Here is a 25192-nt window from a genome sequence, read left to right on the forward strand (position 1 = left end):
AGCTGCCAGGAGCTCTCTGAGTGGGATGAAGGCCTTGAGCAAGAGCTGGTCCAAGTATGGGGGAGCTACTGGCATTTCTGGGACTGGGATGAGGGCAGGGAGCAAGAGCCCTCCCCAGTTGTCTCCGAGTGGGGCGAGTGCAGGGAGCAGGAGCCGTGGCAGGCGGACAGCGATCACTGTCAGGAATTGTCAGATTGGGAAGAATCTCCTGAGCAGCGGCTGTCCCCAGGAGAAGGCACGAGCCGCCGGGCACTCTTGGACTGGGAAGCTTGCCGCAAGCAAGAGCTGTGCCAGGATGGCCAGGAGGTGACTGGAGGCAAAGCAAAGAGAAAATCCTCCAGGTCCAGCTGGGATGATGACAGTGATGGAGAGCTGGCTCAGGACAGCAGGGAATACTGCGACATCCTGTGCAGCCAGCTCAAGGCCTGGCAGCGGGAGGACAATGACTGGGATGAGGTGAGCGTCCTGGAGCTGCACGAGGAAAGAGAAGAGGCCAGGCAGCAGAGACTGGCAGATTTAGCCCAAGAGGGAATCCTGCTGCCTGTCCCTCGAGAAGCTTGGGTGGAGTGCCAGGAGCCCGAGCTGTGCCCACAAGAGCAACTCTGTGCCGGGCCTGGCCCTCTGGCAGCCCAAGCCACGGTGGAAGATGTCTCTTCTCCTGGGCATCCGCTTCCCCACAGGAAAGGCTGCTCGCTCTTGAGGCGGGCGCTGTGGGCGCTGCGGGGGCTGTGGGGGCTGTTCCGCTGCCCCTGCCTGGCAGCACAGCCACAGGATCAGCGCCCGCTGCCAGCAGTGCAGGGCTGCAGATGGCGGCTGCCCCGCGGCCTGCCCGGCGCCCTGAGGGAGCCACACGGGCTGCCCCGGCCTGCGCTGGCCCTGCGGGCCGAGTCGGCCCCGGCCGCTCTGCAGCACCCCCGGGGCGGCTCCCCGAGGGCACACGGCAGCCCAAAGCGGCACCCAAAGGGGGACCCTCGCTGCCGGGGCTCAGCGCCGCATCCCGGCCCATCGTCCGGCCGGGAAGGCACCTGGAAAGTCATCGGCTCCCAGCGGCAGCCTGGCACCGCCAGCGGCACCCCTGCACCGGGTCCCCGAGGGCCACAGCCACACGGCTCTTGGCCCTTTGCAGGGACACTGGCTCCAGCTCCTCCCTGCTGGACTCCAAGGCCATTTCCTCTCCTCCGGAAAGGACTCCATGCTGATCCTGGGGCACTTTGGCCATGAGGAATGGACACAGACAGGAGGTGTTGCTCCCAGGACACGACGGCGGCCTGCTGGACTGCAACACACACAATTCTAACAAAAGAAAAGAAAGTTGTGTTTAGAAAGTAGTAGTAGGAAAGAAAAAAACCCCAACCCCCAACACCCCACCCCCCCACTAAAACCTGCATAAGACCCTCCAGAAACCAAAAAATGATAAAGAATAAGAATAGGAATATTAGGAAGAAGAGGTAGAAGCTGAAGTAGATGAAGACATAGTAGTACTTAAAACATGGAAAATTAAGAATAAGAATAAAATGTTGGAGTCTGGAATACAGAGTGTGTGCCCTTGTTTCTGATACTTCGTTATAAGATCCAGGTATAAGTTCCCCCAGGCAGGGCAGGTCGCTGGGTGCTGCCTCTGGCCCAGATAGTTTTCAGATGGGAAAAACTATCAGAGGTAAGGTTTTAGAAGACAAAATGTCTTCTCTGCTGAAGAGTGAAAGACAATCTGTGATGCCTGCTGCTTTTGTGATACTTTCTTTCTGTTTCCCCCAGTAGTGCAGCTGCAGACTGGGCACGCTGTATCATCAATATCTGACACTCACACTCCCTTCACTCTTGACTACTTGCTTAAAGCTCCTCTCTTATTATGTGTGCAGGACCCCAGCCTCAGCCAGGGCAGTAAATGGCAGCAGTTTCACATCAGGATGTGGTGACAGCAGTGCCTGCAAACACTCTGCTGTAGCACTGGCAGCGTGGGCTCCCTCCTGAAGGACGAGATGGATCTTCCCCAGCCCCGACAGACAGAGTCCCCTCTTTGCTACCTGCCCCTGATCCTGAGCCCAGAGATGATGTCTGCCAGCACGTGTGAGAGCTGGTTCTCTGAGGAGATCAGAGGATGTGAGAGCCTGGCAATTTCATCCCAGAGAAGTAAATCCTCGGTGAAAGAGGCTGCTGGCATTACAATATTCTCAGTGCTAATTACCAGAAATCTAGTTTCCAAATCTTTTCACTTTTAAGATACCACTGCAGCAATCAGGCTGAAGTGGAATAATTAAACGAAGCACTGTCTCCTCTCCCCTCCTCCCCCCATCACTCTGCAGCCCTGTCTGTCATTTCCCAGCACGGAATGGCTGAGATGTGGGAGGCTGATAGGAAAGCTCAGTATGTAAAATGCTGAGTGCATTTTACAGGAGGTGCGGCTTCAGCACAGCTTCCTCACTAGGAAAGAGCCACAAGGAGCCCTGGCTGCTCCTGTGGATGGTTTATCACTGAGCTGAGTCCAGTCAAAAGTCGGTGAAAAAGATGTAGGCAAAGAAAGAGAAGAAGGAATGAGAATATTTTCCCCTTTTCCCAAAGCAAGAACAGGCAAAATCTCGCTCTCCTTTTGAAACCCACAGGTTGTGAATCCAGTTTTGGCAGCTGTGATAAATGTCCTGAAGCATCCAAATACTTGGGGTATAAGGAAAGGATTACTGCTTGTCAGAAGTTGTCTATCTTTTGAATATTCTGCCCAAAGCAGCAAACAATTGAGTAACAACTTGGTACTGACAGCTCTTCATCAAGATACAGCAACCTCAGCCATTGCCTTAGTCCACAGTCTTCTCTCTGTCTCCACAGCTTAATAAAACAACTTTAAATGTTGCAGTTTTGGTCTTAAACCAAGAAGAGGAATTGTTCTTTCACACTGTCGTGGTTTTAAAGCAGTAACTAAAAAATTACTAGAAAACTTCCTTATTTCTTGCTGTGAGATATGGATTGGAGCAAGAGCAAAACAGGCTTAAAACTTAAAAGGAAATAAAGGAAGTTTATTAAGAAAACTACAAGAATAAGTAAACTAGAATAACCTCCAGAAAACCCCTATTTTTCCCTCACTACCCAACCATTCCCTTGTTCACATGACAACATAGAGACAAAAAAACCTTGGAACTTTGGTGTTTAAAACAGTCCCAATTCCTGCTAGAGTCTTTTCATCAGTCTTTGTAGAGAAACAGAAGTTTTCTTCTGCTAATCTACGGAGTTTCTCACAAGAAAACTATTTCTGTTATAGCTTTCTATTTCCCTGATGCCAGCTGCCCAGAAATCTGTCATCAGTTCACTCCTCCCATTTCACATCGCTCTGAGGTGTGTTATGGGTCAAATGAGTCTAGGGATGTAATTTTTAAGGATGAGTTATTCAAAGGCAAAAGTTCTCTTCATCTGTCTCTGTGAGCCTCCCTGGAAACAGAAATTTTTCTCTTTGCCTCTCAAGGCCCCAAATCTTCAACTATTACTTCTCCCCTCTGTTCCAGCACCTCACTGTATCACAATTGCTCCACCTTTTGCTCAAAATCCACACTTTGAACCACTCTGTTCCTTCCAATATACTCTGAATTAAACAAGCTCTTTTTCAGAACACTATTGTCCATCTCCATAGCTTCAACAGAAAAATATTTCAGCTTAATTAAAGCATCTCTTTATTCTCTCTTCCCCATCTAAAACTTAACTCTTTTCTTCACTGTCTTTGACGGTTTTATGATGTCTTCTTCAAGTTATCTCTCTCTTTCTCCTCCTTCTCTCTCTCTGGGAAAAAGGAGTAATCTGTCAGTCTCATCCAAGTAGTAAAAGAGTTAAAGTCTTGGAAAGCTGCAGATGTTCATGGTGTCAGGTTTCAGTTCAGCAGCAGAAACTGCAAACCAAGCCAGGCTGGCTCCGTTTCCCCCCTCCCCACCCTCTGTGGCCTTGTCCAGCCTGGAGGGTGGGGAGGAGGCTGAGACAGAGCCCTGTTACCTCGTCAGAAGCCAGAAACCAAAGAGAACAAAAGAACCCTGGCTTTACATCTTAAGGTGGTGTTCACAAGTTGATCTCACTTCTCAATGGTTAAAACCACCGCCAATTCTCAGAAATGACCAATAATTGGTCAGAGGAAAAACTCTTATCAGCCTCTCCCAGCTTCAACTTCCTCACAGCTCCCGAACATATCTTAAAGGTAAAATCACCCCAGGACAACTGTGCATCTCAATACCCAGTTCCTGTAACTCTCCCCCTCTCTCGGAACCTTCGTTAACAATCCAACAGAAAAATTCTCCGGACCGTGCATCTCAGTACTCAGCTCTCATAAAATCTACTCAGACTTTTCCTCCCTTCTCGGAAACTTAGTTAAAAAACCAACAGAAAATATGAATATGCAACAAACTTCAGAAGAAAGAAAAAACTGAGACTGCACAGCCTCAAGCTGTAAAAACTGTATCAAAACTCATCTCTCCAAAAGACAGGTGGTGAACTTGGGGGAATCAGTGTGACAGAGGCTGGTTCAGAGTTCACCCAGCGCCGATCCTGAGCTCGAAGCTGACTGTGATTGTAGCTGTTTTCATCATTTGATTTTGCAAATTTTTCAATAAAATCGTTATTGATAAATTTGGCTGAATTTCATTTATTACAGTGTACATGCACCTCAGCAGGGCTACTGATTTCACCCCTACCTCAGGCTCACCACCCTTGGGCCTGCTTCCAGACAGCCCAGCTGCATCCCCTTCCCCCTTCAAACCTAGTTTAAAGCCCTCTCAGTGAGTTCTGCCACTTCATAAGATAAAATTCTTCTACCCTTAAGAGAGATGCAGCCCATCCAGTTCCAGCAGGCCGGGTGCCAGAAAAGTTGCCCCAAGATCAGAGAACCCAGAATTCTGCCAATGACACCAACCCTTGAGCCACTTGTTGATAATGTGGGCTCCCCTATTCCTTTCACTTCTTTTCTGCCACCAAAGGGACTGAGGAAAAGTCTACCTGTGCTCCTGCCCTATCAAGCACTCAGCCAGTGCCCTGAAGTCCCTTTGAATTGCCCTGGCACTCCTCTTTTCAGTCTCATCTCTGCCAGCCTGGAGTAGCAGCAGTGGATAATAACCAGAGGGCTGGGTCAGCCCAGGAAGTCTCTCAGTGATGCCCCGTAGCCGAGTCCCAGGGAGGCAGCAGACCTCCCTGTGGGATGGCTCCAGTCAGCATGAGGGGCCCTCTGTTCCCCTCAGAAGGGAGTCACCCACTACAACCACCTTTTTTTTCTTTTTAATAAGCTTTGTAACAAAAAGCCAGGCACTGGTAGATGGTAAAATTCTGATTTATAAATATTTTTTCCCATTTTTTATTGTTTTTTCCCCTCTTCACTCCAATAGCATCACAAGTATTGAGAATGAAAAAAGGCCACAGTCCATCATCATTTTCACCGTTTTACAGACGTTTCTAAGAATATTCAGGAATGAGGATGGGCAAAAACAGCACTGCAGGAGCAGGAGTTGACTTCCAGTCCCATCAGAAAGGAAAAGGGGATCTTCCTGGAAAAAAATCCAATAATATTTTTAAAAAGCCCTAAAAAGTTCCCAAATAAAATAAAAAATTTGGGCCCTCCCAGGCCCTGGTAGCCTGCTGGGCTGGATTTTCTCCTATTCCACCTCCAAATTATTCTTTACCAGTGGATTTGTCTGGAATTTTGTCCTTACTTTTCCCTATTTTTCCTTCTTAAAAATCCTTTTTCCCCCAGTTCCTTTCTGCTTGTTTCCACTATGTTTTCCTCATTTCCAGTGCTGTATGGGATTTTTTTGGATCTGGATTGTGTCCTGCCTCTCTCCCCACCTTCCAAACCCCTAAATCCCAAAAGAGAATAACCCAAAAAAACCTCAGAAGACTGAATCAGTACGCGTGGCATTGTACTGTCATTGGAGTGTTCCTAGAAAAACGGGCAGAAATTTGGGATGAACATTCCCTCTCCAGTAGATCCATCAATACCTGCAATGCAGAAGTGGAAAAAGCTGCTAAAATTGGGATTTTGCCTTTCCAGGAGGGTTTTTGAACCTGGCTTTATTCATTAACCTTTCAACGTGCACAACAGAGGACGGAACACGGCAGGGCCTTAGACACAACTTTGGTCCCTGACACACACAGGCTCCTTGTCCCACTACTGGCCTTCAGTAACACCTTGAACTCCACAATGCTGTGGAGCCGGGCCTTCAGCACAGGGACCTTTCCAGCCTGATCTGCGCTCCTTCCTCTGCGTCTCTGCACAAAACACGGCGCAGGAGAGAACGGCAGGAGGGGCCTGTGTGTCACAGCGCTCTGGATTTGTGACCCTTCAGCTCCACACAGATGCAGGTCAAGTGAAAAAGCCAAACTGTTTATTGATGGGATGCAAAGGGATGAGCAGAGGGACAAAAAAGGGGATGGGGAGTGTCTGAGGGCTGGAAGGAGGGAGCTATCAAAAGGGAGGGAAAGTGGGGGGAAAAAGCAGGGATGGGCAGTGTCTGAGGGCTGGAAGGAGGAAGCTAACAAAAGGGAGGGAAAGTGGGGGGAAAAAGAAGGGATGGGCAGTGTCTGAGGGCTGCAGGGAGGGAACTGTCAAAAGGGATGGAGAGTGGAGGGAAAAAGAAGGGATGGGCAGTGTCTGAGGGCTGCAGGGACAGAGCTATCTACAGGCAGGGGGAGAGGGCTGAAGCCACGTGAGCTTCCCACAGGCTCAGCTGTGCAAGTCATCAGCTGTGCCTGGAGCTCCAGCTGGTCTCTTCTGGTCTCAGCGTAGTCTCATCTTCCATGGCATCTTAAATGAAGACTGGTTCTCCTAAGCCAGCAGACAAGCGTAGCTCTGCGGCTCTTTTAGAGAATGTCTCCTGAAGATCTGTGTTTGACTGAGAAGGGTTGTCATCTCTCCTCAGGGCTTGAAGTGCTGGAAGAGAGGGGTACAGAGCCACGATCAGAGCCCGGATCTGTGGGAATCCTAGGAGAAAGTCCTGCCAGGGCCATCCCAGCCTGCTCTTACTGTGGCCACAGGAGTTAAGGGGCCAACAGGACCACCTGCAAGGTATTGGATACGAATCTCTCCCAACTATATCACCACCCAAATCTCTCGCCCTGCATCCCTGAAATCTCTCTGTGATATTCCCACATCACCAAGGTGTCCACACAGAGAGAGAAGCCCTCTGAAGCCGTGGCACGGATTACAGCTCCCTGCCCGGGCATTTCAGATCCCCCAGTGCCAGCCCCTCACTGCCCACTGCCCTCACTCACCCTCGATGAGGGCCTGCAGCTCTTTCTTCTGCCCCCTCAGGTGCTGCCCGGCCATCCCTGGGAACACAGAGCCTGTCAGGGCCCCGGCGGCACAGCTCCCTGCCAGCGGCGCTGCCAGCCCTGTGGCCACACGGCCTCCCGCCCCGGCAGGGCTCAGCCCGGGCCCTTGCCGCATCCTGACTCAGCCCAAGGGCACGGCTGCCAGGGGCCGGCAGCAGCAGCCCCGAGGGCAGCCGGGGCTCCAGGGCGCCGGGCCCGGGTGCCGCTGCCGGGGCAGCAGCCGGGGCCGGGGCCGAGCTGCGGCGGGGCGGGGAGGGAGCCCGGGCTCGTGGCTCACCGATGAACCTGATGGCCGCCTCTCGCAGGGTCTCCTGCGGGCTCTGCAGGTACGGCAGGGCCCGGCGCAGCTGCTCGGCCGCTCGGTTCCTGTCCTGTGCCAGCTGCAGAGAGCGGCAGGAGGGAAGGGTTGGGGCGGGCTCTGCCCCTCGGCCGGGCACTGCCTGCGGCCAGCCCCGGCCTCCCGTGCCCACCCAGCCGCTGGCGCCGGGCTCTGGAGGGGGCAGAGGGCCGGCTGCTGCCCGGGGAGCCGCGGTGCCGCCCCTGCCCGCAGCCCCAGTGTGGGGCTCCATTGGCACCCGGCTCGGGGCCACAGGAGCCTGGAGAAGAAGCCGTGTGGCCGGCTGCGGCACTGGGCAGGGGCACAGCTGCCAGCCCCACAAACCGAGCGCCGGAGACAGGGGGCTTCTCCAGGCTGAGGCTGGTCCTTCCAAGCCATCCTTACCAGGCACTCGGTGATCATCCACAGCTTCTTCTTCTTCACTGGTCTTTCCAGATCTCTCCTCTTCAGGAACTCAGCCGCACAAAGCAGCGTTGCCCAAGAAGCCTGGAGAGCAGCAGAGACCCGCAGATGGCCCCACAAGCCAGGACACAGGACCCGCATTTGTGTGCCAAGGCCTGGAGGAGGCTGCAGCCGGCAAGGTGCCAGGGCAGGAGGCAGCCGAGCCCCGTGCCCGGGTGACAGCAGCAGCCCGGGAGTCCTCACCTCCGCCACCTGCTGGTTCTCGTCATGGCAGTGGAAGAAGAGTGGCAGCAGGCTCTGGTGCACGTGTGACTTCAGGGCCTTTTTTTTCTTTTCCGTTAGAACAGTCATCAGCGATCGGAAGAATAATATGGACACCAGCTGCACCTGGCTATTATCCTATATGAAAGGAAGGAAAAAACACCTCAGCCCTGTCTGCATGGGGCTCAGCAGGGCGCAGGTGGGCAAATCCCCAGGGCACCAAGTGTCTGGGCAGCACCCAGTGGCCTCGGCTGGGGGCACAGAGTCTTACGTGGTCAAAGAGTGGCAGGAGCGCCTCAGCCAGCTGCAGAGCTATGTGGCTGGGTATCAGCATGTCCTTGTCCAAAACTATAAAGCTGAGCACCATGATTGCCTTCCTAACTATATCTCCATCTGCATCCCACAGGAGCTCCACAAGACTTTCAGTCAGGCTCTGCATTTTTTCAGCCTGTGTGGAAGACAAGTCTGTGAAACGCCACCCTGCTGCCACAGGGCCAAGAGGCCAAAGGCCTGTCCCAAAGCACTCAGGCAGCTGAAGCAGGAGGCAGGAGAGCTGGGAGCAGCTGCCTCGGTGCCCGAGGCCCAGCCGAGCCCAAGTGACTGCGTTCCCCAGCACTGCTTCAGCCACTGCCCACTTCTCACCATCGAGGGATCATCAATCAACTTGAAAAGGGCCCTGAGTGCCAGGTGACGCTTGTCCCTGCTCTCGCTACTCAGGTGCCTTGAGAAGATTTCCAGGACTCTGTTAGCACTGCGTTCGCTCAAGTCCAGGTAGTCCAGGATCTGAAAGGCACAGGCAGTGACAGGGGAGCCAGCTGGCAGGAGCCCAGAACCAACACAGGGCATGGGCACCATCCCAGGCAGCTGCAGCTGTGAGGGGGCAGAGAGGTGGCAGGCAGCTCTGCAGGGAGGCAGTTTTGGCCATGGGGCTCACCTCCACAAGGAATGCCAGGGCAGGCAGATCCCAGCGTGCCTCCTGTGTGCTGAGCAGCTGGAGCAGGTAGGGAACAATGCGGGAACACAAGGGGATAGAGGCAGACGACATCTCCCTGCCAGGGTGAAAAAGTAGCCAAGACTGTGAGCCAGGGGGACAAACATCTCCCAGGCCTGATTCACAGAGCTCTGATCTTTGACCACTGTCCTGCAAGGGGACCTGGGCCCTTGAGGAGGTGACTCCTTGTGGGCACCCGCCTCTCCCAGCCTTTTCCAGTCTCCTTAGCTGTCCCTTGGTGACGAGGCCCTCTGGCCCACAACAGTGGGGACTGTGTTGGGAAACTTCAGCACAGGGCACAAATGCCAGAGGCAGTGGGAAGAAGGGGGTCTCACCTGGCCAGCAGACCCACGGCATAGTGGTGGGTGTCAGCACTGAGCAGCTTGTCCCAGCCACGCTTGTGTTCCATTTCCACCACCACTTCCTCACGATGCATTTGGCAGAGCAGGGACTTCAGGGCCTGCACTGCAAAGCTGTGTGCACAGCAAAGCCCAGGTCACGCTGGGAGCACTGGCTCCTGCCGTGGAGACATGGCAGGGACAGGAGGAGTGGGATAGAGCACCTGTTGGGGCTGATGGCAAGGCCGTGTTGCTCCTGGCATCCCTTCCAGAAGGCATTGAGATCCTCTGGCATCTCCAAAGTGCTGAAGAACACTTGGAAGAGCAGATGCACAAAGAGGCGGGGGAAATGCACTGTCACTACATGTGGGACACAGGGCATCTGAAGGATCTTCCACATCAGCACAGTTGCCTGCAGAGGACAGAGAACCCAGAGACAGTGCTCAGTGCCGAGGTGTCCGGGTGTCAGGGCCTGAGTGTGGCAGGGAGAGGTCAGGGGAAACCCTTGGGGAGCATCAGGCCTGGTGCCCCTGAAGCTGCCCGTAGGCCAGGTTTCAGCCTGGTGCCTGAGGCAGGGAGATGCAGTGGGGGAAGGAGGAAACAGAGCTGCTGAAGACACGGCTGGCCATGGGCTGAGCAAAGGCCAGTTGCAGAAACTCACAGCCAGGGCAAAGACACCCGTGTTGTCCCCATCAGAGGTGCACGTGCTGTGCTCTGGCCAGTTCCCCAGCACATCGAGGACTATCAGGTATGCCTGCTCCGCTGTCCTGGGCGAGCACAAGATCGTCTTCCACATGGTCATAGCAGCTCTGTGGGGCGACAGCTCTGTCTCACGGGGGTCTCAGACACATCCCCGTGGCCTGGGCAGCAATGGGGAGCTGAGCTGGCTGCCAGCTCTGCCTCTGCCTGCTGCCCCTCGCCAGCAGCAGCAGCCAGGCAGCCCAGCCCTGCGGGGACAGGGCCCAGAGGGGCCATGGCATGGCAGCAGGCTCAGGGGCCGATGGAGCAGGGCTGGGAAAGGTCCCAGGTACACAGGGCCCTGGAAGTCTCTGTTGATCAGACACCTGGGCCAGGCTGTGCAGGCTGATGGGCTGAGGAGCCCTGAGCCCTCTGGGCACGTGGGCCCCGTACCTGTCACACGTTGGGGCCACACGCAGGAGAGCAATGACCACGTCAGTGGGCTGTGCCTCGCTCAGATCCAGCAGGGTCCTGTTCAGCCTGTGCTCAGAGAACTGATTGGCCATGAGCCACTGGTGGATGTACCTCACCATGGCAGGCACCTGGAGAAAGCACAAGGGGAGACTCGGAAAGCTGCCAGAGGGAGTCAGGAATGTCCCCAGCTTCCCCAGAGAAGTGCTTCCCTTCTCACCACGCTGCAATGGCCTCAAAGGCTTAGAGTGATCAGCAGGTGTGGCTTGGGAGGCCAAGTGATCCCTGGAGGATCAAACCCTGGCCACAGGCTGCTTACTTGCTTTTGACTGTAAAAACCCTCCTCTACAAGCATATCCAGCAGGGCAGCAGTGGCCTTGGTGTTGAAGATGTACGAATAAGGTCTGACCCCAGTGGCCATGGCGCTGGTCCCTTCCTCCCGAATTCTCTTGATGAAGTTGCAAACCAGCTGCAGGAGAAGGGCAGGAGACAGAAACATCGGGGATGTTCTATGGAGTGCTCCAAGCGTGGTGCTGGGCTGAGCAGTGCCAGCAGGCCCAGCCCAGGTGGGGATGGCTGCAGGTACCTGCGCTGTTCTGTGGAAGAGGCCACGGGCAGGCTCCTGCTCTTGTGCCTGGTCCATGGCTGCATCTGGCAAAGAGCAGCCAGAGCTGAGGGGCTGCGGGAGAGGCCGGAGAACACAGCCCAGCCCTGCACTCCCCAGGCAGGGACAGCCCTGGGATGCCCCAGGGGATGGAGCACAGCCACTGCTGCGGGGGCAGCCCCAGCCCCTTTTTTGTGCTGTCCATGGGTGTGTGTCCACAGGACAGTGTGGGATGGGATGAGATGGGATGCAATGGGATGGGATGGGGCCAAGATGACTGCAGGCACCAGCCCTGTGGCCCAGCTCTGCCACTCACCCTCCTCCAGCGGCTGGAACTGCTGCACCTCTTCAGTCTCTGGTGCTGGGGCAGCTCCAGGGCCTTCTTCCTCTTCCTCCTCCTCCTCCTCCACCCAGGCCAGCTTGAGCACTCTTGGGGGTTGCTGCTCCAGGTCTTCTTCAAGACTCTCCCATCCTTTCCATAGGAACAGCACCAGGGGATGGCATGGCATGTAATGGGATGGGGCCAAGCTGGACACAGGCACTAGCCCTAAGGCCGAGCTCTGCAACTCACCCTCCTGTGGTGCCTGGAACTCCTGCACCTCTTCAATCTCCTGTGCTGGGGCAGCTCCAGGGCCTTCTCCTTCCTCCTCCTCCACCCAGGCCAGCTTGGGCACTCTTGGGGGTCGCTGCTCCATGGCAGGGACTGGATTTATGGTACTTGCAGGAGAGATGGCTTGGAAAAGCTCAAGTCAGCAAGTCCTGCAGTCGTGCCTGGAAGGCACCTGCAAGACTGAAGTCCTGGCAAGACTGCAGGACAACAAGTCCTGCACTTGGGTCTTGAGGGCTCCTGCCACAAGGACAGGAGGCTCCTCGTCAAGGATTGTGGTCTGGTTTCAAGGGCAGTGACTGCAGGGATGGGCGATGCCTCAGAAAAGCTCCGGGTCACCAAATCCCACAGTCTGCCCTTGAGAGAACCTTAAGAAAAGAAGCCTCGGCAAGGCCACAGGTCAGCAAGTCCCGTGGTCTGGCCTCGAGGTCACCTGTAGGAATAACGGCTCAGAAAAGCTCCGGGTCAGACACAAACGAGTGCGCTGTGCGGGGGCTCCTCACAGCACCGCTCTGCCGCGTCCTGTCCCGTCGCGTGCACCGAGCACTGTGGTGTGACCCTGTCACCGCCAGCTCCTATGTCACCACATGTCACAAAGGGCCCTCTGACACCCTGTCCATTTCCATCCCATGGTGACCATGTGTCACAAAGGGCCCTTGCACACACTGCCACCTGCCCTTGGGCTGCCCCCATCCCCCCCAAAGTGGCCCAGGTTGGAAGGAATCCCTTGCCCAAAGTGTCTTAGACAGCCCAACAGGATCTTTAGGAACGCCTCAAACCATCAGCAAACGCTGCCCTGCTCTGCAGGCTCAGGGCAGCAGAAGGAGCCCCCAGGGCTGCCGACGCAGCCGCAGCAGGAAGGGCACGGGGCCTGTCACAGAATCTGGCACGGCCTCCTTGGGACATGTCCCGGCTGGTGGCCATTCTAAATTCACAGGTGTGACACAGACAAGGAACATCTGGGCCAAGGCACGAAGTGTCCACTAGAATGTATTTTAGCACATTAGAAAGACTTGGGAGGAATCCCAGAGGGTCATTTTTTGAAGCAAAGTGATCTGATTAAATACTGTAACCAACGGTAGGCTTGGTAAAAATTAGAAAGTGGTGAAAATGGACTGCCTAATGGAACTTTAAATGATCATCCACTGTTACAGTTGATGTTATTTTTAAGAAAAGAAGACAAATGAGACCAAGTGATATGTGCAGACACATTTTTTTACCCTGAAGAATAAACCTGAGTGGCACAAAGAATATGGCTTTGATTTAGACCCCCAGGAGACTTTGGTCCTTCCTTTGGAAAGAGATAACAGGTGGAAAATAAAGAGATGTTGTTCAGCATGTAGTTTAGGGCAAAGATGTTTGAAACTGGCAAAAAAGCACGAGGAAGACACTGTTATAGATGTCCAAGACTCACAGCCGAGTTATTCCAGGCCAGCGCTACCTTCCCCCTCAAGCAACCAGTCCTCTCCCTCAATTAAATGAAAGTGAGAATGAGATGAATAATCCTGGTGAGGGGACAAGTGTGAGGATGCCAGTGACAACATGTACAAGGAATAAAACCAAGAAAGCTTTGCCTTTAGTCACCCCGTTAAGGCAAATAGTGGGTCCCACAGGAGAAGCTGTGTGGGTGAAGATCCCCTTTTCTACTGGTGACCTGAATAACTGGCAGGAAGAAGTTCATAATTATAGAGAAAACCCTAGCAAAGTGGCAAAAAGATTGGAGTTAATAGTCAAGAACCGAGACCCAGACTGAGGTGATTTCATGATGACAGCGCTAAGGAAAACAGATAAGGAGTTGGTGATGAAGATGGTCAGAGCACATGTGCAGGGAGAAATTGCTAGTGGAGCCTTACAGGGTACAGTGGACCAGTTGTTTCCTATTGTAAACCCTTTGTTGGGCCCGAATGATGCCAAGAACTGTGCGATGTTAACTAGATACTGGGAACTGTGGGGGCCGAGGAAGAAGCCAATGCTGTAGCCACTCTCCCCTGGAGGAAAAGCCCATAGGAGGTTTTCACTGACCGCTCTCCCCCAGAGGCTAAAGGCCTCGATGGGGAGCTGTCATTTTTACAGCCACACGTTAAGTGGTTCCCAACATGTCTTTCCCCCTGTATGCATATTATTTTTACTCTGTTGGCCCTTCCCCCTTGTTCCACCCCTGACTCCTCAGACCATTGTCCCTGCTGCTCCACCCCACCCCCTGCTTTTCCCATATAATCCCTGCTCTCACTGAGCCCGGGCCAGTTGTTGTCTCTGGGACCCTTCAGGAGAGAAGAATAAAGACCTCCTTGGAACCCCACACGGTGCCTCCCGTCTCTTTTCTTCGGCAGCACCCGAGGAACAGTGGCCATTCCAAAAGCCCTTTGAAGGACTCGCAGCTGAATCCCGGGGGCAAGGCAAGCGTGCCTGTGCGCCCAGGGGAAGTGCCACAGGAGACGCTTCCCTGGGAAGGTCGAGGCACCCTGACCACCTCCGCTCGCCGCGACAGGTGGGGCCCAACAGGGAGCTCTGCCAGCGGTTCCCTGGTTCCCTGGTTCCCTGGAGAAGCGTCTCCTGCAGCACCAGCTGCAGAAAGCAAGTCGCTCTCGGGTCTGTCACTTCCCTGAGGAAACCCCCTCACGTTTTAGCAAGGGCTATCCAAGGGGACACCAGGACCCTCCTAGGACCATCCGGGGAGCGAGGAGAAGATTTCCCCAAGGACCAGCCAGTGGGTGACACCACACCCAGCAGTTTTGGTTCACCCAGTGGAGGTGGAAAAAGCTGCTAAAATCAGGATTTGGCCTTTCTGGGAGGGTTTTGGAGACAGTTTTATACCCACGGGGAACAAAATCCTTCCTGGTTTTAACAAATCCTTTTGGAATGCTGCACATGACTCACCTGGGCTGGGAGAAAATGGGAAAACATCTGGGAAAATCATAGATTTCCCACTTAACAGCTCCATCCCTTTGGAATGCTGCACATGACTCACCTGAGCTGGGAAAACCTGGGAAAATCCTGGAACACACACCTGAGGGAGAGGTTTGTTAATCCTGGCTCATCCCAGGAACTTCCATTCCTCAATCCAGAAAGGATGGGTTAGGGAGACCCCAGTCTGGGAGTGCCTATGACACCTCCTAAAAAAACGTTTCCTTGCTTTTCCAATTCCAGAAAGGAAATTCCTGTATTATTTTCCATCAGGAAATTGGGTTAATTAAATTAGTGCAGGCTTTTCCACCAGCATTCCAGTCCTTGTCATTCCAGCAGTTCCACTAATCTCGATCCCAGGTGTGATTCAGAGGGTTGGGATTTCCTGGTCCTGAGCAACAACGTCTGCAGTGGCACAGGAAACTCACAGCTCATGGGAACAAACTTTCTGTGTGACTCCAGAGGCCACGACAAACCTGAGTGGTTTCCCTCCCGTCCCCCAGCCCTGCCTGGCCCCAGGGGCTGATGGCATTTGTGCTCCCTCAGGTTCATCTCCCCACAGCAGCACCATGGGGGTGCTGACACCTGCTCTGGGCAGTGCAAACAGGGGCTCCTGAGCCAGTGCTGCCGTGTCTGTGCCTGCAAGGATGCAGCACCTCTCTGAGCTGGGGGAGAGGCCAGGGCTGCACAGGGGGGATGTTGTTGGCAGCTCCATGAGGACGCTCTGGGACGCTGCCCTGGGGTGTCCAGCGCAGTGGGGATGGATCAGCCCCTGCTCTGCTGCTCCTTCCCATCTCCCCCAGGGACCTTGCAGAGCCCCAGCCATGCTGTTTGCCCCCAGCCTGCCCACGGCCAGCCTGGGGCTGCTGACGGGGGTTTTCTGTGCTGAGCTTTGGCCTGGCCGTGTTCTTGAGAGAGCCTGGGCAAGGAGCCTGGAGCCCCCAGGCCCTGCCCTGAGGCGTCAGCGCTGCCCCAGCAGTGCCCATGGCCTGTCCCTGCTGCAGCCCCGGCACTGCCACCCCCAGGGCTGTGCCCGGCCCCGAGAGCACTCAGGCCCTGCAGCAACACCAGGGCCAGGAGGGCAGCGGGGCAGTGGCACGGGAGCAGCACTGGCAACACCAAGTGCTGCTGCTCCTGGGCACAGCTGCTGTGCCAGCACTGATCTGCCCCCAGCTCTGCACACAGACACTGCTGCTGCAGCTCCAGAGAAGGGAACAAAAGGGGCATCTCTGGAGAAAACTTTGCTGGGAGATCCTTTAGTTCCTTTAAAGCCATCAAGAGAACAGCCCCTCTTTGGTACAATGTGTGACCACAAGGAAGGTGGAGGGAGAAACAAAATGAGAAATGGCACAAATAATGACATTTTATTGTGGACAATATTGATAAGTAAAACAACAGAAAAGATCCTCCAAAATTAAACCAATAAGAATATCAGAGGTGGCTTTTATTACAAGTGATTTGCAGAAATTGGCAAGCAGTTTAATGTTTGTGAAACCATCCAGTCATCATTCTCCACACTGCAGCCTTGAGCTCCTGGTTCCTCAGGCTGTAGATGAGGGGGTTCAGGGCTGGAGGCACCACCGAGTACAGAAGTGACACTGCCAGATCCAGGGATGGGGAGGAGATAGAGGGGGGTTTCAGGTGAGCAAATGCTGCAGTGCTGAGGAACAGGGAGACCACAGCCAGGTGAGGGAGGCAGGTGGAAAAGGCTTTGTGCCGTCCCTGCTCAGAGGGGATCCTCAGCACAGCCCTGAAGATCTGCACATAGGAGAAAACAATGAACACAAAACAGCCAAGTGCTAAACATGCACTAACAGCAATGAGCCCAAGTTCCCTGAGATAGGATTTGGAGCAGGAGAGCTTGAGGATCTGTGGGATTTCACAGAAGAACTGGCCCAGGGCATTGCCCTGGCACAGGGGCAGGGAAAATGTATTGGCTGTGTGCAGCAGTGAATAGAGAAAGGCACTGGCCCAGGCAGCTGCTGCCACGTGGGCACAAGCTCTGCTGCCCAGGAGGGTCCCGTAGTGCAGGGGTTTGCAGATGGACACGTAGCGGTCGTAGCACATGATGGTCAGGAGGGAAAACTCTGCTGAGATATAAAAAGCAAAAAAAAATACTTGTGCAACACATCCTGTGTAGGAGATGTGTCTGGTGTCCCAGAGGGAATTGTGCATGGCTTTGGGCACAGTGGTGCAGATGGAGCCCAGGTCAGTGAGGGCCAGGTTGAGCAGGAAGAAGAACATGGGGCTGTGCAGGTGGTGGCTGCAGGCTACGGCGCTGATGATGAGGCCGTTGCCCAGGAGGGCAGCCAGGGAGATGCCCAGGAAGAGGCAGAAGTGCAGGAGCTGCAGCTGCCGCGTGTCTGCCAATGCCAGCAGGAGGAAGTGGCTGATGGAGCTGCTGTTGGACATTTGCTGTGGCTGCATGTGGGGACCTGTTCATGAAGAAAAGTAGTAGTGACAAATCAGAAGAGGCTGGGAGTCACCCACCCTTGTTCCTGCTCTGGGAAAACTTCACCCAGGTCCCTGACTGAGCTCCAGCTGTGCTGTCTGAGTGTGCCAGAAGCAGCCAGGCCTGTGCCTGGGGACTCTCCAGGAGCCATCCCTGCCCTGCTGCCCTGGGTTTGTGGCCATGCGGCAGAGGGACAAGGCTGGAAATTCAGCGTATATTCAAGGGAATCACTCCTAATGCAGAAGGGCTTGGTCGCATCTGCACACACACTTCTAAAGGAAATAGGTGGCAGGAGTTTGTTTTAGGAATTGTTTTACTGCCCACAAATCATTCCTGGTTCTCTGAGGTCAGAAATCCCCAGCATTTCTGCTGCATTCAGAATTTCCCACTGAGAGATGTGAGAGGCAAAGGATTCCCTGTGGCTTAGGGAAGGTGAGGGGCTGGATGGGCTTGTTCCCAACTGCCCTGGGTTTGCACCTTTGGCTGGAATCGGAGCACAGTCACACTCCTGTGTCACCCTGGCATAAACCAGACCCTGCCCAGAGCAGAGGGATCCCTGAATGTCTCACCCTCTCTAAAGGTCTCTGGGCAAGGGCTCAGCACCCCCCTCTGCCAAGGACACTCACGGCTCCCTTGGCAGAGCCAACAGCATTTCCTCAGCTGTGGCATCTCTGCCCTTCCCCGTGGGACATTCAGGGAACTCTGAGAGGCTCTGTCACAGATTTGCAGCCAGGAGGGCAGCTCAGAGCTTGGAAGGACACAGCAAGGAGATCCCCAGGTGTGCCCATGATGGTATCTCAGGGAGGGGGCTCAGCTCATTCCCCTTTCCCATGGACTGCTTTGCCCACAGCCCCACAGGTCACAGGGAAGCTGGGACACCCCATTCCCATGGACACACCTGCCTGGCAGCAATCCCAAGGGCAGGGCCTGACTCAGCTGCTGCAGATGCCAGAGCCTCCCTGAGAGCCCCAGATGCCAATGACAATATCAGAGCAGTGCATTTAGGCTGTTTAGGAGGCTCCCAGCAGAGAGACTGAGCACCCAAACTTACAATTCTGGCATCTCTGTAAATGTTCCAACACTACTTTGCTGATCCTGGTGTGTCCCTTTCAACTCAGAATGTTCTGTGATTCTGGGATTACAATTCCTCTTCTGCTTCTCTCATCCCCCTGTTGTCTATAATCAAAAGTGAAAAAGAATTCCTTGTAACTATGTTAGAGCAGTAAAGTGAAAAACGGCTTCATTGGAAGCTTCCGGGTGTCCCAGTGGGGATGGGACACACCCGGTCCCTTATTTAAACAATTAATTAAGGTTGATTAATTAGGATATTTAACAGAAACATTCAATAGGAGATTCAGCTGCCCCAGTTACACACCCCTGAGTCAACCCATTGGAGTAGGTCCAAGGGTTTCTTTGCCCCACTTTTTGTTATGACTACTCACATTCTGGTTAGAAAACAAAATGCTCTTCTTGTAGCTCCTCTTTCTGATGATAAGACTATACAGTATTTCAGAAATGTATTTAGAAGATGAGATTATAGTTCTAAAATCTAAGACAAAGGTTAGGAAACATACCAGAATTAATTAATGATAATAGTTATATAAGTATATAATAGTAGTTTAATAGAGTTAATTAAGGATTATCATTTTATAACTATATAATAATAGTTTACAGATCTAAAAATATATTAAACATATATAAAAAGCAAAAATCTTTTTGTCATCATCACAACTTTCCCGCCCTGCTTAAAGAAAGAAATTGAACACAGTCTCAGGAAAGCTCCTGATCTTTACAGCAATCCCAGGCTCACCTTCTTTTGGGAAGTGTCCTCTGGAGCTGTGCCCAGGCAGGTCTGGAGCTGGGAGCAGCCCTGCCCCACACAGCCCCTCTCAGCAGCAGCCCCTGCCCTGCTCAGGGTGGCTCCTTCCCCCCACAGCTTCTCCCCAGCGCTGGGAGCAGCTCCCCGGGCCGGCTGAGAGCTGTCCCTGGCAGGCAGCAGAGTCCCTGCCCCAGCACAGCGCCCTGGGCTGCAGGAGCCTGCTCTGCAGGACAGCCCTGGGCACCCCTGGCTGCTCTGCACAAGGGACAGGCAGAGAATGTACTCACAGAGTCTGTAGGCACTGGGGTGTTCCAGCTTGAGGAGATGCCTCCAGGAGCTGCAGCTGCATTGTCCTGCAGCCAGAGGCTTCCTGTGCCAAGGGCTGGCAGGGATTCTGCCCCAGGCACTTCTCAGCCCCTTCCCAGCACTGACTGATTGAAGCTCTCTGTGCCTCTGGGCTGTGCCCAGGGTGGCTGCAGGCAGTGCCCCAGCCCTGCTGGGCTGCCAGAAGAGCTGCTCAGCAAGAGAAATGTGCTTTTGAAGCTCTTCTTGGTTTCCAGGAGCTGCCTCTGTGCCAGGAGCCCGGCCCAGCTCAGCAGCACAGACACAGCAGCAGGACTTTAATGAGCCTCTTGGGGCTTTGTGCTGAGGCCCTGAACATCAGTCCCTGACAGGGAGAGGAAGAAAGCTCTCAAGAACTCCAAGTCAGAATGGAACTCCAAAGTTTCTTTCACTTTTAATGGGTCCCACTGAGGGATGTGACTGAGAAAGTGTCCCCAGGCCCCAGGCAGAGCAGAGAACTGGAGGCACTGATGACAGCTGGGGACAAAGAGAAGCCAAGGCTTGGTGCCCTGGGCCACAGCAGCCAATGCTGTGCCAGCAAGGGCTATGAGGAGACACCTTGTCCTGAGGCCCTGGGGCCTCCTGGCACAGCCCCAGCAAGGCTGGCCACTGTCACCTCCTTGGCCTGCCCTCAGCATCCCCCTAGCCCACATGCCAGTGGCCTCAGGGATCTGCTGGAAGGAGTCCCTGGGGAGCCTTGCTCAGGAATGGCCCTGGGGGCTCCTTCATGCTCCCAGGGACTGCAGCTTTTTCAAAGGACTTTGGCTTTTGCTTTGGAGTCTCTGAGAGCTTTGTGCAATCCTGGCCTCCAATTATCTGCTGTAATTAGTCCCTTGAGAGCCTTTGTCAGTAACAACACTCAGTGGGGCTCATTAATGCTTCAAGGTACTTCAGGTTCTTAAGGTACTTTCCTTTTTCCTTCCCACCCTGAGTCTCTGAGAAGTTTGTGCAATCATGGCCCCAATTATCTGCTTTAACGAGTCCCTTGGGAGCTTTGCATTGACACTCAGTGGGGCTCATCAATACTTTGAGATACTCAGGGCTTTTTCAGCTACTTTGGATTTTCCTTCCCACACTGAGTCTCTGGGAGGTTTTTGTGCAATCCTGGCCTCCAGTTCTCTCCTCCAAGGAGTCCATGAGGAGCCTGTGTTGGGGATGGACCTCAGTGGCACCCATTAATGCCTGGAGACACTTTGGGTTTTTCCTCTGACTTTGACTCCTGGAAAGGTTTGTGCAATCTCCTCTCAGGTCCTGAAGTTGAAGGGCTCAGCTCCAAATGCACCACGGGGCTCATTAGGATTAAGCAAATCCTAACAAACCATGGCTGTGCCTTGATTTCCCTCTGGTCTGGTGCAGTTCTTAGGAAAGTTTCCTACAATACTTATGGAGAAATAGTTCAAACAGCTTCTAGAAAATATGTATTCCTATTTAAAAGGGTGTCTTTTATTCCTGTTCTCTTTAGAGCAGAGGTGATTGCAGCATTCAGTGATGGATATTGATCCAGGGTCTCTCCTAAGGAGGTCTGGCCAGCTCAGAGAAGCTGTGCCTTGAGGTCTGACCCAGTGGGGACAACCTTGCTCCACATTCCCCAGCCCCATCCTGTCTCTCCTCACTCACCTGGGACCTGCTTTGCTCACAGAACTGGCTGCACTCAGGCCAAGAGGGGTTTTCCTTCTTTGATTTTAGCAATCTAAAACTGCTGAGTTTCCCCATGGAAAACAGACACCCTCCTCAAGTGTGTGCCAAGCCCAAGGTGCCACCAAGGAGGTTCCCCTTCCCCAAGGCAGAGCCACACAAGGAATGTTTCAGACACACAGGGAGTTCTACAATAAACACAACCCCAGAGTTGGCTGAAGGCAGAATTAGAGCAGCTGCTGAAGGACAGACAAGCTTTGAACTCCTTGCAGCTGAAAGCACCAAGTGGGTTGTTGGGAGGTGTGTGAGTGAGGCAAGAGTGAGGGAAGGGAAATGCAGAGAGCCCTGGAAGTGTTTCTGTGCAGACAGGCTGCTGCATGAGCAGCGTTGGACTTCTCTGGACTTCTCCCCAGTGACCTCTCAGAGCCCCCTGAGATGTCACACAGACACCTGGAATGTCACAGCCCACTCAGTGGTGTCACACAACCTGCCCAAGGATGTCACACCACCATTCTGTGAAGTCACAGCTCTTCCCATATGCCACAAAACCACCTCGTGATTTCACACAGCGTTCTGTGATGTCACACAGCCACATTTGATGTCATAGTTCATTCTGTGATGTCACAGTCAGCACTGTGATGTCATACAACCTGTCCTGAGATGTCACATGGCTTTTCTATGATGTCACTGCCCACTCTAGGATTTCATATCACCACCATGTGACTTGACAGCCTGTTCTGTGATGTCTCACAACCAACCAGTGATATCACAATCCAACCTGTGGTGGCTCTGTCATGTCACAACCTGCTCTGTGATGTCAGAATCCTTTCTGTAATGATGTACATTCGACCTCTGATGTCATAGTCATGTCTCTGATGTCACAACCCACTAAGTAACATCACCCAGCCCACTCTGTGATGTCATACAGCCACACTGTGACATCACACACCTCTTTCTGATGTCACAGAATCCCCTCTATGACGCTGTAGCTGCTCAGTGACCTCACACAACAAACTCTGTGATGTCACAGCCCTAGCTGTCCACTTGGAGCTGTCACACAGCCCCTTTCTGACATCACAGCTGCTCTGGGGCTCCAGGACACAGCCACAGAGGTGCTGCTGGGACACAGCCCCCTCTGGCACATCCCACAGCCCCTGCCAGTGCTGAGCCCCTGGCAGCTCTGTCTGGGCCTGCTCTCTGTGTCCCTGAGCTGCCCTGGCAGGGCCCCAGCCCTGCTGGGCTGTGCTCAGGAGCTGCTCCTGGCCAGAGCTGTCTCTCTGCAGTGCTGCCCTTGCCAGGAGCTGCCTCTGAGCCAGGAGCCTGGCCCAGCTCAGCAGCACAGACACAGCACCAGCACTTTCATCACCCTCTCGGGCCTTTGGGGCTCTTGGCATCACACTCAGTCCCTCAGAGTGTGCCCCAGAAACTCCTCAAGAGCTCCAAGTCAGATGGAAACACTGAAGTTTCTTGTAGTTGAAATGAGAGACACGAGTGAGAAAGCGTCCCCAGGTTCCAGGCAGAGCAGAAGACTGGAGGCCCTGATGGCAGCTGGGGACAAGCAAGGGAAAGGTGTCTGTGGTGCTGAGCAAAGCTGGATGTGTTTCAGGAATGGCAAGGGCCAAGGGCTGAGCCCCAGCCCCTGGCAAGGCAGATGCTGTCCCTCCCTCATTGCTCAGGGCTCTTCCCGGGCCACTGGCATGTGGGGATGTGCAATGCCAAGGGCAGCACCATGGGGCGGCCCCTGCCAGGCTGCTGAGCAGGGACAAGGAGGCAATGAGGCCCCAGGGCTGCCAGGGTCACTTGTCCCCTGCTGGCCTCAGGCCCAGGGCCAGCAGCCATGGCCAAAGGGCTGCACAGGTTGCCTCTGGCAGGGCCTTGCAGCTGCTGCCCATCCCTGTGCCCTCTCCAGCCCAGGCTGCCCTGTGGTGTCCATGCCCTGCGCCTCTGTCCCTGCAGGCTGTCGTCATTCCCCGGCTGCCCCACCTCGCTGGCCCCTTCCTTTGCTGACACCTCTGTGTCCTGCCTGCCTCTGCCTGGCCACACAAAGCCTTGGGCTGCTCCAGACTCCTTCTGGGGGATGTGTTGCTCCACAGCCCTGTCCTGGGACACAAATTCCTTTCTCCTGGTGTCCACTCTGGGCCTCCCCAGCTGCACTTGGCATCAATTCTTTCTTTCTCTGGCTGTTTTCCACTATGTCAAAAAGATCCACAGTCTCTGAAACTGCTCCTTAAACACTCTCATGGCTCTCCTCCACTGTCCTCAGTCTCCACCCCATGGAGCACAGAGCTCCTTTGTCCCTATAGAGTGGTCATGTGCCTGAGGCCTCAAAACCCCACCTTGGGAGATCTCTGGGCATTCTCCAAGGGGTTTTCAAATGAAAACAGACTGCTTATAGTCTAAGAAAATCACAAGAGGACAAGGCCAACCTAACCCCTCTGTCCTGGCTGCTTTTGTCTTGGAGCAATTCTTAGATCTATGGAATTTGGGATGCCAAATTCTAAATGGTCCCAGGACAAGAAGGCTGGAGCTTTTCCATAGGAAGGAACAGAGCCTCACAGGGGCTGATGCGAGGTGACCACCAGAGGCCAAGGCCAGCCCGAGCTAGCTGGTTTTTTTTGGGAGATACCCTTGGATACAGGAAATGTTTAAGGGAGAGTACCAATTTTGGCAATGGGCACCAAAAAAGATGGATGGTATGCCATTGTTAATCCTGTGGGACAAATTGCATTACGGTTCAATTCCACCTGTCCAGTCTTTTACACTTAAACCAAGTCTGGGACCGGGATTGGAGTGGACAGCCACCCCAGTCTCTTCTCTTAGAAGGAATTTAAAAGTCTAGGCATCTTAGAGGGTTTTGAGGATTCCTGGTGGCTGTTGGGTGTCATTTCTCCACCTCATGACTCAGCAGGAATTTCTCCAATAAAGAAATAAAGCTTTTGCCTGAAGCTCCCACTCTGCCCATGACAGGAAGCCCTGGGAGTGTCTGTGACATCCCGGCTCTTTGGCAGCCTGGGGACTCCTGGGATGTCACCGTGGAGCCCCCGGGAGTGTCTGTGACAGAGCGGTGCCTTTGCAGCCCAAGGTCCCCTGGGATGTCACCATGGAATTGCTGGGACTGCGTCTGACCACACGGCTCTTCAGCATCCCCAGAAATCCCTGGGAGGTCTCTGTGGAGCCCCTGTCTCTGCCTGTGACATTCCAGCTCTTGAACAGCCTGGAGAACCTTGGAATGTCCCCATGGAGCTCCTCTGAGGGGCAGTAACAAATGTGATCTGTAGTAGGCAACCATCACCAGCCCCATGTAGCGATGGTCTGATTCCATGGCAACTATAACCAGGTGCTCTTGCCATTTTCTATTTCCATGACAATCATCACAGCCCCTGTTGCTATGGTCAGTCCCTTGGCAGCTCCATGGAGACCCCATGCCAGGGGTGGTTGCCATGGACACCAGCTCAGACCTGGAGCCAGAGCCCATTGCCATGGCAACCATTTGCAGTCCCATCCCCAGGCTCATGGGATCCCAGAGCCACAGAATTGGCTGAGTTGGGAGGGAGCCATGGGGATCCTCCAGTCCAACTGCTGGCCCTGCACAGGACACCCCAACAATCCCAGCCTGGGCCTGGCAGCGCTGGCCAAACGCTGCTGGAGCTCAGCCAGCCCTGGAGCTGGGAGCCTTCCCTGGGGAGCCTGTTCAGTGCCCCAGCAGCCTCGCGGGAAAAACCTTTTCCTCACATCCAGCCTAAACCTGCCCGCCTCAGCTCCAGCCGCTCCCTCCACTCCTGGCCCTGGGCACCAGAGGGAAGAGGTTCCCGCAGCCCCCAGCCAGGGACCCGCTCCCAAGGCTGCTGCCATGGCAACCAGGCCTGGCACCAGCTGGGATGCTCGGTTTCCACGAGCTAGGCTTCAGGAATGGCATTCCCCAATTTCCTGCTGCTGCTGAAACCGCGCTGCTGCTCGCTTCCCTCCCACCTCCCATGGAAAGCACAAAAGGCAAAGATCCCAGGCTGGGATAAGAACAATTTACTGGGAACATCAATGAGATAAGAAATGAACAGCAACAGAAA

At 54.2% G+C, this 25192-nt stretch overlaps 2 protein-coding genes across 3 annotated transcripts in view; one reads left to right on the top strand and one right to left on the bottom strand.

The window, feature by feature from the left end:
* The window catches only part of LOC147646404 (olfactory receptor 14I1-like), a 186438-nt gene that overhangs the window by 144842 nt on the left and 16404 nt on the right, over window positions 1-25192 (top strand). The gene's annotated exons all lie outside the window — the stretch shown is intronic.
* On the bottom strand, window positions 6320-12527 carry LOC147646410 (maestro heat-like repeat-containing protein family member 7). The gene is made up of 16 exons (XM_086873478.1): window positions 11941-12527; window positions 11686-11841; window positions 11352-11416; window positions 11085-11234; window positions 10748-10896; window positions 10278-10425; window positions 9841-10028; window positions 9614-9751; window positions 9222-9336; window positions 8930-9070; window positions 8559-8735; window positions 8270-8425; window positions 8009-8110; window positions 7565-7667; window positions 7228-7284; window positions 6320-6886 (listed from the first exon to the last, which is right to left on the bottom strand). The coding sequence occupies exons 1-16, from the start codon at window positions 12062-12064 to the stop codon at window positions 6762-6764; spliced, it is 2094 nt and encodes a 697-aa protein (XP_086729604.1). The 5' UTR covers window positions 12065-12527; the 3' UTR covers window positions 6320-6761.

This window comes from Cyanistes caeruleus, unplaced genomic scaffold (genome assembly GCF_971803275.1).
Source record: "Cyanistes caeruleus unplaced genomic scaffold, bCyaCae1.hap1.1 HAP1_SCAFFOLD_99, whole genome shotgun sequence".
NCBI lineage: Eukaryota > Metazoa > Chordata > Aves > Passeriformes > Paridae > Cyanistes > Cyanistes caeruleus.